Source organism: Nannospalax galili, unplaced genomic scaffold (genome assembly GCF_000622305.1).
Source record: "Nannospalax galili isolate Female #2095 unplaced genomic scaffold, S.galili_v1.0 scaffold252, whole genome shotgun sequence".
Classification (NCBI taxonomy): Eukaryota; Metazoa; Chordata; class Mammalia; order Rodentia; family Spalacidae; genus Nannospalax; species Nannospalax galili.
The window spans coordinates 3839232-3851148 of NW_008333886.1; the positions used below are offsets into that span (position 1 = coordinate 3839232).

The following is an 11917-nucleotide window of genomic DNA, read 5'->3' on the forward strand; positions in this document are numbered from 1 at the left end:
GCGCGCAAGAGGCGGGGGGGGGCTAGAGTTGCAATCATGCAGAGACCTGAAACAATTACTGGTCCTGAAGGCCAGTGTTCCCAAATATGTGTAAGTTAAACATTTCTAAATAATCCATTGATAATAGGAGCAGTTAGTGAGCAGCTTAAATTGACTAAAACTTGATCCGTGTTTTATCAACATCTGTTGAGGATTGCCAAAGTGATGCTTTGAGGAAAATTTATACCAGAAAAATAAAAGTAAAGGTGAGTTTTAAATCACTGACCTAAGCTTCCACCTTAAAGAGTCACAAAAACAGAAGTTAAATCTAAAGCAATTTGAAAATAAGGTCATAATGAATTTAAAGTAGAAATCAATTAAATAGTGAAAAGGGGGAACCAATCAAAAGCTATTTTAAGAGATTAATAAGACCTGTGAACCTCTTAGCCAGTCAAATTAACACAAAGATGGAGACAAACTATCGATACTAGAATGAGATAAAGGGGACTGAGAGATGGCTCCGGGGTTAAGACCATGGCTGCTTTTACAGAGGACCTGGGTTCCATTCCCAGCACCCACATGGTGGCTAACAGTTCTCTCTACCTCTAGTTCCAAGGGATCTGATGCCCTCTTCTGGCTTCCAGGACACCAGGCAGGTGCATGGTGCACATATGTACAAGCAGAAAAACACACAGATGAAATAAATAAACCTTTCAAAAGAAATGAGATAAAGGACATTACTAGTGAGCTTATAGACACAGTAAAGTAGTGGGGAAAAAAGCAGGACTGGGCAACTTGGAGCAAGTCCCATGTATCCCCCACAGGATGGACAGAGACAGAGTGTTAGGTATCTTACAGGCATTTGCAGTGACTGAGGGGAGGGGCTTCCATAGTCAAAACATTTATTTCTGTCTCCCTTTCTTAAATTTATAAATTACCGGGGCGCTTGGCTCCTTTCCAGCCTCTCTGACATCCCTCGCCCATCAGTTATTCTGACAGATACAGAGTCAGGAAAGCCACTTCCTCCCCTTTTCTGTCTCATGTGAGTCTCGTGTCCTGGGTTTTATTTTGAGGTTTCCCTCTGCACTCTGTGCCTCTTCTAGTCTCTTCACAGTCATGTGTGTACACACTAACATTTGATTTAGAGGTAATTTCAAAGTCGTTGAAAACCTGCAGGCCAGTAGAGCTGAATGTGGTGGTACACACCTATAATCCCAGGACACGGGAGGAGGAGACAGGAGGACCCAGGACTTTGAGGCATCCCCAGCTGCACACTGAGTTGGAGGCCAACCTGGAATACATGAAACACTGTCAAGAAAGAAAAAAAGATAGAAATTTTGAACTCCTATCCGTTGTATTAACATTTGCCGTATTTTCTATTTGTGTTTCTATTGTCTCACACATACACAAACACCCACAAATATACACACCTGTATTACCATAGCATAGCTAACAAAATAGACACAATTTACATTTCAGTTTAGTCACTTATCACAGCAATGTCCCTGATGGCAGTTGTTTTTCCTATCCAGAATCTAATCCAAAATGCATTCTTGCTTTGATTCTCTTGACACTTGATTCTCCTTTGTTCTGACATTGTATCCTGTCCCTCCCTTCGCTTTTCATGTTAACATTCCCTGAGACCACCGCCGGCGGCGTCGCAGGATATTGCCATTGGGGTTCTCTTGTGTTTTCAAGTAATTAGACTCAGATTTTGCATTTTAGACTGGAATATCGAGCCTCGCTCCTAAATGAATTCCTATCAGTAATTATTTACCTCTCTTCTCCGTTCCTCCATAGAAAATAGCCTCCTATGCTGAAGAAGATGACCTCCACATGGCCAAAGACTGCCTTCTGGTTTACTCTCAGGAAGAAACAGAATCTCAGCGGGGCTCCATTGGCTGCTGCAGTTTTATTGAAGGAGAGCTTGACGATCGCTTCCTGGATGACTTGGGACTGAAATTCAGGACACTAGCTGAAGTCTGCTTAGGTCAAAAAATCGATCTGGACATGGACGTGGAGCAGAGGCAACAGCCTGTCCGAGACGCAGGTGTGAACCCCGAGGCACACTCACACTATACGCAGACAACAGTTCATTCAGAGAAGGCCTACTCCTCTGATGGCAGCTTTCCAGTCCCAAAACCTCGGCGCCAGGCGCATGCAGACAGAGTCACTCAGGAAATTCTCACCGAGAGCTCTGTGTCATCTAGGCAGACTCAGAAGGTAGTGCCACCCCTTCCTGACCCAGTAGCTGCTAGTAATATTATAGTGACAGAAACCTCCTATGCCACTGGCTCTACAGTGCCACCCAGCACGGTGATCCTGGATCCAGGACAGCCGCAGAGCCTTATCGTGACAGAGAGGGTATACGCCCCAGCATCCACCTTGGTGGATCAGCATTATACCAATGAAGGAAATGTCTTGGTGACTGAGAGAGTGATCCAGCCTAACGTGGGTGTCCCTAACCCCCTCGAGGTCACCCAGCATCTGAAAGATGCACAATATGTGATGGTAAGGGAAAGAGAGAGTGTCCTTGCTCCCAGCTCAGGGGTACAGCCTACTCTGGTTCCGTCCAGTGTGGCAACAGGACAGAATGTGACAGTCACAGAGAGAGTGCTGGCTCCTGCTTCCACTCTGCAGTCCGGTTACCAGATGCCCAGTGAAGCCTCTGTGAAGGCTAGGAAGACAGTGGTTTCCAGAACTGGGTTCCCAGACCCTCTGCCAAATTTAGATTCAGAGGAATCTGGTCATCCTAATTCTGCCGTAACCACATCATCCACCAGGGTCACCAGACATAGCACAGTGCAGCATTCGTACTCATAAGCAGCAGCCAGCCCCACTCCAACCCAGGTGAACTAGCGAGGACAGATAAGGTTTTCCATGTGCCTAGCCTTTCATAAGCCCCACACATGCAGACTTGAACACTGAGAAAGGTCACTGATATGCCACAGGCCACACTCTCTGATTCCAGGGCTGCATTTCAGAAATGCTCCATGATAGACCAAGGGAGGAGGGAAGAAGCTGGCTCCTGATCTCCTAAGTGCCTTTTAGGGAGCTGCGCAAGCCACAGTCACAGGACAAAGTAAACAGAGGGTAAAACTGGCTTCTGAGAATTTACCAGATTAATTCAGTTTCTAGTTCATCAGCTGTCCAGGAGAGCAACCCAGGAAAGTGAGTCTCTGCATATCAGATTAATATTTAACATAGATGTTTGAAACTGGGTCTCTGCATATCACATTAATATTTAACACAGATGTTTGATACCTGGTATATTACGATACTTAACATTGGAACCCCTTTTCTTCTTTTGTCTTTTTGAGACAGGGTCTCCCTGTAGCCCCAGCTGGCCTGGCACTAGCTATGTAGACCAGGCTGACCTCGATCTCACAGAGATCTACCTGTCTCTGCCTCCTGAGTGTTGGGAGTAAAGGCGTGCACCACCATACCCAAAAGCATTGGAACCCTTTTAATTTGGGTAAAATCGAATTTTAGAACACTGACATGATAAAGATATGTACTGTGCATTTCTGTGCTCTTGACATACATGTACAACATGTCCTGTGATCTCAGAAATGACATAGTATTTCCCCTTGTCTTTCAACAGTCATGAAAATTTGGGTGCTTCAAATTCAGCTAAATAAATAATCCAGGATAAAAGTCACAAATATAAAATAATTTTTACTTAGTATGGTAATATTTTATGAAGAAAAATTCAGGGTGTATTTTTTTCTTAGCTACAGTTTAATGCAGTTAGGGACTTGAGAGATGGCTCAGCAGTTAAAGAGCACATACTGCTCTTACAGAGTCCCAGAGGTCAGTCAGTTCCCAGCACCCTGTAGGTTGGCTCATAATCACCTGTAACTCTAGCTCCAGGGGATCCATACCCTCTTTGGACTCTACCCAACACCTGCACTCACACAGTTCAGTGCGGTCAGAGTGAACAGCCATATCCCTACAGGATGCCGCTCACTGCCCTACCCCTCAGTGCCTCCCTGGGTGCCAAGTAAATCTCTGTGGACTTGAGCTGTTTTACAAACCATTCTTTCATTAAAATTACCCAAAATGTCAAGAGACCCTGAGTTTCAATAATTCTGAGTTATGAGTTTACCTTCATGTCTGAAAGTAATTGGCTGACTGGTTGTGATGTAGTCCATGAGAAGTAAATATTTTTTCATGAAAACCTTGACTAATTGGCCCACTTTTGCTCAGTCTCCTTGCTTTGTACCTTTAAGAAAGCCATTTGGATCATGTGCCTCCTCAGCAGATTGTATTTTATTGCTCCTAGAAACAATAATGTTTCAAAACCTATGTGCATATCAGTAATAACGCATATATTTCCCAGAACAAAATTTTGTTAAACACTAATTTCTCAACTTGTAAGATATTTTGCTAAAAAAATGAAATTTTACAATTATACTTTCGTAGACTTTTTAAAATATTGTTTACATGAATTGTGTTGTGAGAGAATTTATACAGTGTGCTCCACTAACTGTGTATAATTCGTTTTACACACAGTAAGCTGTGTCTAAGACAGAGGTCACCCTATTTTTATGATCTAGAATTTTTATTCTCTACTTAGTTTTACAGAATGTTTTTCTTTTTCATTGTAATTGCGATTATATTTTGCTAGGTGTGCAGCAGGGATAAATAACACTATTTTGTGAAAATGTAAAGATGGCACATGTACTCAGAAAAGCGAACTGGGTCTTTAACTTTCTCCTTGAGCAGGCTTGAAAGCCCAGCCTGTCTCTCTGCTTTGTTTTGTTTTGTTTGAATTACCTCCCCCTTTCATCCATCTCGCTTTCCCCAGCACATACAGCCTTCCCTAACCCCCTTGTTTAAAGTGTAGTCATGTGCTCTAAATGGTCTTTGTTCCTAGAAAGATGATTTACATTAGTTTTTACATTTGTTTCTTGGGAGATTATATTTGTATGTGTATCAGCATAAAATATTTAAATAAAAAGTCCACTTTTGGAGTAAGCATTTTTCCATGTCTTCTGAGGGGTGAACAGGGTCTCACTAGGTAGCCCTGGCTGACTTGGAACTCTCTACGTAGATCAGACTGGCCTTGAACTCAGAGATCTGCCTGCCTCTGCTTCCCAAGTGCTAGGCCCATGTGCCACCACACCTGGCTCTCTGAAGTCTTCTTTCTGGTCTATTTTACAAAGCACATGCTGAGTTGTAGAGCATCCTGAAGGCAGGTGATTTTTGAACTTTGTTGTTTAATATTGTTAACAGGAAAAATTTTCAAACAGCTAAGAGATCAAGCATTCACCCAGGAGAGAATCGGAAAACATTTTTATTCTCTCTTCACATGCATGTCATCCCAGAAATAGCAACCCAGGCTTTAAGGTTTTCTGGGTCCAGAAACATGTAAGTCAGGTTATATAGTACTTTTTACATCATTTAATAGATGCCTGCTGCACCCTATGGCTCTTTACAGTAATGTGCCATGTTAGCTCAAGAAAATTCCTTCCTGTTTCACCCAGTCATTGTAGATATCCCAGGCATAGGTCAGACATCTTTTGATCTACAGCTAGGCCAGGCTAATTGGGTTAGGAATTGGTCAAACGGTCATTGCAGTTTAGAAAAACAGATAACACTGGCAGAAGCTTAGAAACCTGCCATCTTGATCTACACTCTTGGAGCAGACGCCTCAGTAAACGATCCGGTGAGCCTTCCACTCTTCAGTAGTTAGACACAGTGAGTGGGAAGCATCACAGGGCTTCAAGTGTCACATGTTACAAAGCAATGAAACATAAGTAAGTAGTAAAGCAATTACAGGGTTGCATTTTCAAGATTTCCACCTAGTAAGTAAAACAAGAGGCAGCTTCAAATGGCCTCAGCTTACAAGGACATTCCATAAGAATACTGGTTGGATATGGGAATATAACTTCCTAATAATATAAGCTGGCCTACCCTGTCTCTTTGGAAGAGGACTGCTAATCTTCCTAAGAGGGGTAGAACACCTGAAGGCCTAGTTAAATTTGAATTTCAAGGCAACAGTGAATAAGTTTACGTAGTCCAGTAGTGGAAAAAAAATGTGTAGATGCTCTTTGACTCACAATGGAGTTACATCCTAATAAGCCATCATTAACTGAAAATATCTCGTCAGACATGTAGTTAATATTCTTAGCCTGCCAAATAGCATGATACAGTTTCTGATAAATGCCTGACACTTTGGTATCATCTGACAGTTGAACTGTCATAAGTCAGTGACTGTCTATATCATTTATCTGAAATTATATTTTACCCAGGTACTATGACTGTATTTCTGTTTGACAAGTCTAGCAGCCTTACTCTTAGGGAACTGAAGTCCACTGTGCGTGAAACACTACAGGAATCTGTTAACATTTAGCCAGGGAAGAAGAACACTCCTGAATCTGACCCAATGAGATGACATCTTTCTACGTTTGAGAGGCAATTTTAGTTGCCTGTCATAGTCTATGAAGAAGATATCAGATTCACTGCAATAAAGGAAGAAATCTTTTTTCTTTCTACCTAAGCAGGTTCTATGCCGAGATTCTGCGAGGAAATAAGAATTAACAAAAGGGGGGCTGGAGAGATGGCTCAGCAGTTAAGAGCACTGACTGCTCTTGCAGAGGACCCAGGTTTGATTCCCAGCACCTACATGGTTGCTATGAACCATCATCAACTCCAGTTCCAGGGGAATCTGAAGCCCTCTTCTGACCTCCGCAGCATTGCACAACACGACTCACATACGTGCAATACACTCATACACATAAAATAAAAATAATATATAATTTTTTTTGTCTCTTTGAAGCAGGGGCTCCCTGTAGCCCCAGGTGTCCTGGAATCCACTATGTAGAGCAGGCTGGCCTTGAACTCACAGAGATCCGCCTGCCTCTGCCTCCTGAGTGCTGGGATTAAAGGCATGCACCACCACACCCAGATAATAAAATATTATTTTAAAAAAAAGAAGTAACAAAAGGAATATGTAAAGAGGGCTGTTAACATGCATAGCTCATATATACATGGGGAAACGCAAAACAAGCAAATCCAAGAAGTGTTTGGAATTTGAGTTTATATTTTTCAGAGCAAAGATTTGATTAAGCTTAATGGTTCACTTGTGCAAAGAACAACTCACAGAATGAGATCCCTGTGAACTAGAATCGGTTCAGAAAATTTCAGGCAGAGTAATGTTGGACAGGCAGAATTTACAGACAGAAAATGGACTTGTTTGGTTACAGCATAGCATTTGCCTGATTTGGACCTGGTCAAATCAGGTGGACTCCCGTTGAATAGAACATGACAACTGTGCTTGGATGAGGCAAAAATATACTTATAAGTGAGGGTTTCCTTGCATTTACCTAGTAAACGAGGTTGTGGTTTATTACGTAAGGACTCAAGGAATGGAGGCAGCCTTGTGCCAAATCTACCCTTACAACTTACCAACTTGGGCTGACACAAAATAAAGGGCATTTTGGGCTTCTGGGCAGGTGAGGGAAGTTTTCAGAAGGCCCCCTTGAAAACATCTGGGAAGGTTCTGTACACAGATTTGAATGAGGAGGTCCTCCTCCATTGATGAGGTTGAGATTGGGAGTTGTTCTACTCCTGGTAAGGGGGAGCGTCTTGTAAGCAGATGTTTCCTTTATAGATGTAAATCTCCCTTACAAAAGGGAAGTTTACTTTGTATTCAGAGCATCTCTTGTGTCTGCAGCTTCTAATAACTGATAGATAAAGTAGGCTATGGATGAGAAAGCACCAGGACACAGATAAAACTCCATCAGAATAGAGTTTATTAGCAAAGAAACACATGGGACAGAGTCCCTTCTGGGCAGGGAGAATGTCTGCCCAGATCGTGAGCTAGGGTCTTTTTAAAGGGGGAGGCTTCTGCTTCCTGCAGAAGGCGGGAAGATATATTTTTTTTAAAGTTGGGCGGGGGTGGGGGGAGCAGGACTGTTAAAACCTGCCCTCTTTAGAGATCAAAGGGGAAGCCTGCTGTGTTGGCCAAACAGTGGAGAAAAGTCTGCTTCTCTTGACTTCAAAGACCAGGGTGCTTATCAACTCAGTTCCCTTTTCTTAGGGGCTTGTGAGGCCCTGTTGGTGAGGGAGCAGAGCTAGCTGAACCTTAACAATAACCAACTCAAAGAGAAAACCCATACCTATGTGAAAGATTCTACAAAGCCAAATGATTGTCCTTCATGATTGTGGAGAGTTAAAAATACTACAGAGCACAACCAAATTGCCTTGGGCTATTTTTAGTTCCTTTGAAAGCCATTCAGATAAAATCCTGTAGGGTTCATCGCAGGACCACCCTGTGATCTCATTTCAAATCCTTAGCGACCCTTGAAACCTTTCAGGACTGGAGAGTTGGCTCAGTGATTACAGGCACTGGTTGCTCTTGAAGAGGGCCTGGGTTCAATTCCCATCACCCACATGGCAGCTAACAACCAGCCATAACTTCAGTTCCAGAGAATCCAGGACTCCCTCTTCTGACCTCCACGGGCATTGCACAGCATGGGTGCACTTACACACATGCAGGCAATACACTCATACGCATAAAATAAAAATAGTAAGTAACAGAAAGATAAGATTTCAAAACCCAATATATGACTATTGCAAAGATGTGGAACTTGCTACTTGGATGTGTCTTATCTTTCCCTGAGCACCTCTTCTACTAACGTCTATGCTTAAGTCTATATTTTCTTAAAATCCCTTTTGAGGGGGCTACAAGGATGGTTCTGTGGTTAAAAGCATTTACTGGTCTGGAGAGATGGCCCAGTAGTTAAGAACATTTGCTGCTCCACCAGAAGACCCAAGTTCAGCTCCCAATACCCATGTCAGGCAGCTCACAACAACCTGTAGCTCTGGTTCCAGGGGGTCTGATGTCCTTTTCTGGCCTCTGAAGGCACCAAACACAAGTAACACACACACATGAAAATAAATAAATCTTTAAGAAATCTCTTAATAAACTCTGCATCTGCTTCATTCTGGTTCATCCTGAAAGTCCTCTGTCTAGTGAAGTCAAGGACCTGGCTTTACCTGAGTGGAGCCCTCTGAAAAGAACTCTTCAGGCTGCTGCAGAAGGCCTGTTGCACCTCTGCTGACAAACACCCACACAGTCCTCCTGAGGAAAAGGCACATTCTAGTGTCCTACACTGCCAATACTACAGTGAATACACTGATGACAATTTCACCTATCACCTTTTTTCACTTGCAAAATTAGGGTTGTTGTTCCACTTTGCTTTTTATTGCTGTGATAAAACATTCTGACCAAAAGCAACTTGGGGAAGCAAGGGTTTATTTGGTGTACATGTCCAGGTCATAATTCATCATTGAGGGAAGTCAGGGCAATAATTGAAGCAGAGACCACAGAGGAATGTTGCTTCCTGGCTTGATCTCTGGTTCACGCCACATGTTTTCTTACACAGCCCAGACCAACTTGCCTAGGGATGGTGGTGCCCACAGTGGGCTGGGCCCTCCCACATCAATGAAGACATGGCCACAGGCCAGTGTGATTGAGGCTTTTTTCTGTCAAGTTTCCTTCTTCCTAAATGACTCTAGGTTGTATCAAGTTGACTATAAAAACTACCCAGGACAAGTGTGATTGATAGGGATACAGGATAAAGCTGGCTCCAATGTAAAGGCCCAAAAGGTTTCCATTCCACACTTATCAAAGGAGAAAATTAGATTCCCCTTTTGGACAAACTATATATAAATCCATTTTCCATTACCACTTTCTGTGTGTACATGTGCATAGTGTATGGTGTGTGTGTGTGTGTGTGTGTGTGTGTGTGTGTGTGCGTGTGAATGCAGGTATGCACATGCCATGGTATGCATGTGAAGGTCATAGTCCAACCAAGGGGAAGGCCTTGCCTTCCTCCTCATTTGAGGTATTGTCTCTGTTGTTTTTCTTCTGCATATGTCAGACTGGCTCTCACTTCCCTGTAAGAGCACTGGTCCCTGTAACAGTCTCATCTCCCTGTAAGAGCCCTGGGACTGTAGACACACACTGTACTCATCCAGCTTTTATGTGGATTCTGGGGATCTCAACTTCTGTCCCCATGAGGCATCATAGGAGTCAGACAGTTTTCCAGTGGACAGGTGGTCAAGAGACTAGGCCTTGGCAGATGAAAATGCTTTTATACAGGCTACAAAAAGATAGACTTCAGGGTTATCCTTCAATACAAAAATTAGAGGGCAATTTGCTATAGGCATGCTTTTGGAAGGATTGAATCAGAACTTTTGAATTTTGTGTCCAGCTCTTTTGGGATGGAGCCAACTAGCCTTCCCATCTTTATCCAAATCACCCAACCTCCCCCCATGGTCCAACCCAATCAATCTGGAGGGAGTGAAATCCCTTCCCCTTCTTACCCCAAAACATAAAAACCCAGTCCCTCCAGAGGGGGAAATGGACTCCAGTTACAGATCCCATTCACCCTCGCAACCCCCATCACGCCCCCATCCCCAACCCCTGCCCTGCCCAAGAGTCTGCAGTTTTGTTGGGCTGTGTGATATGCACACTTTTGCTTTCAATAAAATTTGTCTGTGTTCTGTGATTGCAACTTTTCCTGCCTTTTCATTCTTTGTGGTTAGAGAAAATGAACCACCTAAGACCATTCACATTTGTGCAGAAAGTGCTTTTACTCATCCAACCAGAACTCCTCAGCCCCTCCTTTATCAATGTCTGTTTCCTAATTTCTTTTAGAATATGGAGAACCCTTGACTTATCTTCACATAGATGGAACTGGTGAAAGAAAGGAGCCAGGAGCTCCTCCCAAGCCCATGTGACCCCGAGGAACAGATCCTCAAAGACCTTAAAGAGTAAAAGTAAATTGGTTTATTTGGGCCAATTGTATGGTCTTAAACACTGTAGTCCAAAAATTACTCATTCCTCTGAAAAGAGCCAGCTTACAGAAAGTAAGCCAGCCGGGGGTGAGACCAAGAACACCCTGGGAAGAGGGGTGGAGCCCCCTGCGATATGGAGAGTGAGCAGAGAGAGAGTTAGCGTGGCCATGTTGGAACTCTGAGAGCAATCGGGAAATGCTGGGGCTTGAATGGCACAGGGGTTATAAGAAGCTGTTTCTTTGTAGATCATCCCCTCCCAAATATCATATAAATTACACAAAATTCAAATAGGTTGCCTTATGTCATCTGTTAGCCCTGGGGCCTCAGAGGGTGCAGGCGTAAGTATCCCAAGAAGGAAGGAAAAAGGAAAAATTTTGGTGAAACAAACACCCAAAAGGAAAATATAACCAAAGAGTAAAGTCTTCAGTATATTTCTTTAAGAGTTCAAGGGATTACACTTCCCAGACATTAGGCTTAAGTCCATATAAAAAGTTATTTAGACAATTATTTCTCATTGATGATTTTGTTTCTAAGCAGTGCTGCTCAGATGTACGACTTCAAATCTTGGTCTGCAATACTGTAGTACCCACCTGTAGCTAAGGGAGATAAACCACTATGGTTCTAAAATGATGGATAAATGTGTTTTCTCCCCTCATCTAGAAGCCTTTGAGAAGGAACTGACACTGATTCTAGCCACTCCAACAGCTATCAAATTGCCTGTAAACAAATCCTGAGTCCATCACTTTCAAGTCCAGCCTTGGCAGACAAAAGAAAAATGAGGAGGAACCCAATAGAGGAATGCTTTTGGAAGCTCTCGTCAAGAAATTCCAAGGGACTCCCATATGAACATTTGAAATTTTCCCTGTTTGACCTTTTTCTGGTTCCCTGTCTAGAACTTGTAATGCTAATTACTCTTGCCTCTACTTCTCCTTCACATCTCCTATTCACCAGTCAAGGATTTTCTTTTCTCCTTACAGTTAAGAGTTAAGCAATTTGGGAGTCTTTTAGAGAGACCCATTGAAGGGGTACCCCAATTGCCTCACCCTGCATCCCAGTTCAGCATGGAAGAAGCCAGAGCAGTCAGCATCCCTATTCCCCATTGGCAATTTGGGTAACCTCTTCAGAG

The 11917-nt window shown here is 43.1% G+C and overlaps 1 protein-coding gene across 1 annotated transcript in view; it reads left to right on the top strand.

Annotated features, from left to right (window-relative positions):
- Positions 1 to 3713, top strand: part of Dsg2 (desmoglein 2) — a 50591-nt gene extending 46878 nt beyond the window's left edge. The window contains exon 15 of the mRNA XM_017797088.2: positions 1780 to 3713. Coding sequence (XP_017652577.1) covers positions 1780 to 2802 — 1023 coding nt within the window. The 3' untranslated portion in view covers positions 2803 to 3713. The remainder of the gene's footprint in view (positions 1 to 1779) is intronic.
- Positions 3714 to 11917: the final 8204 nt, after the last annotated feature.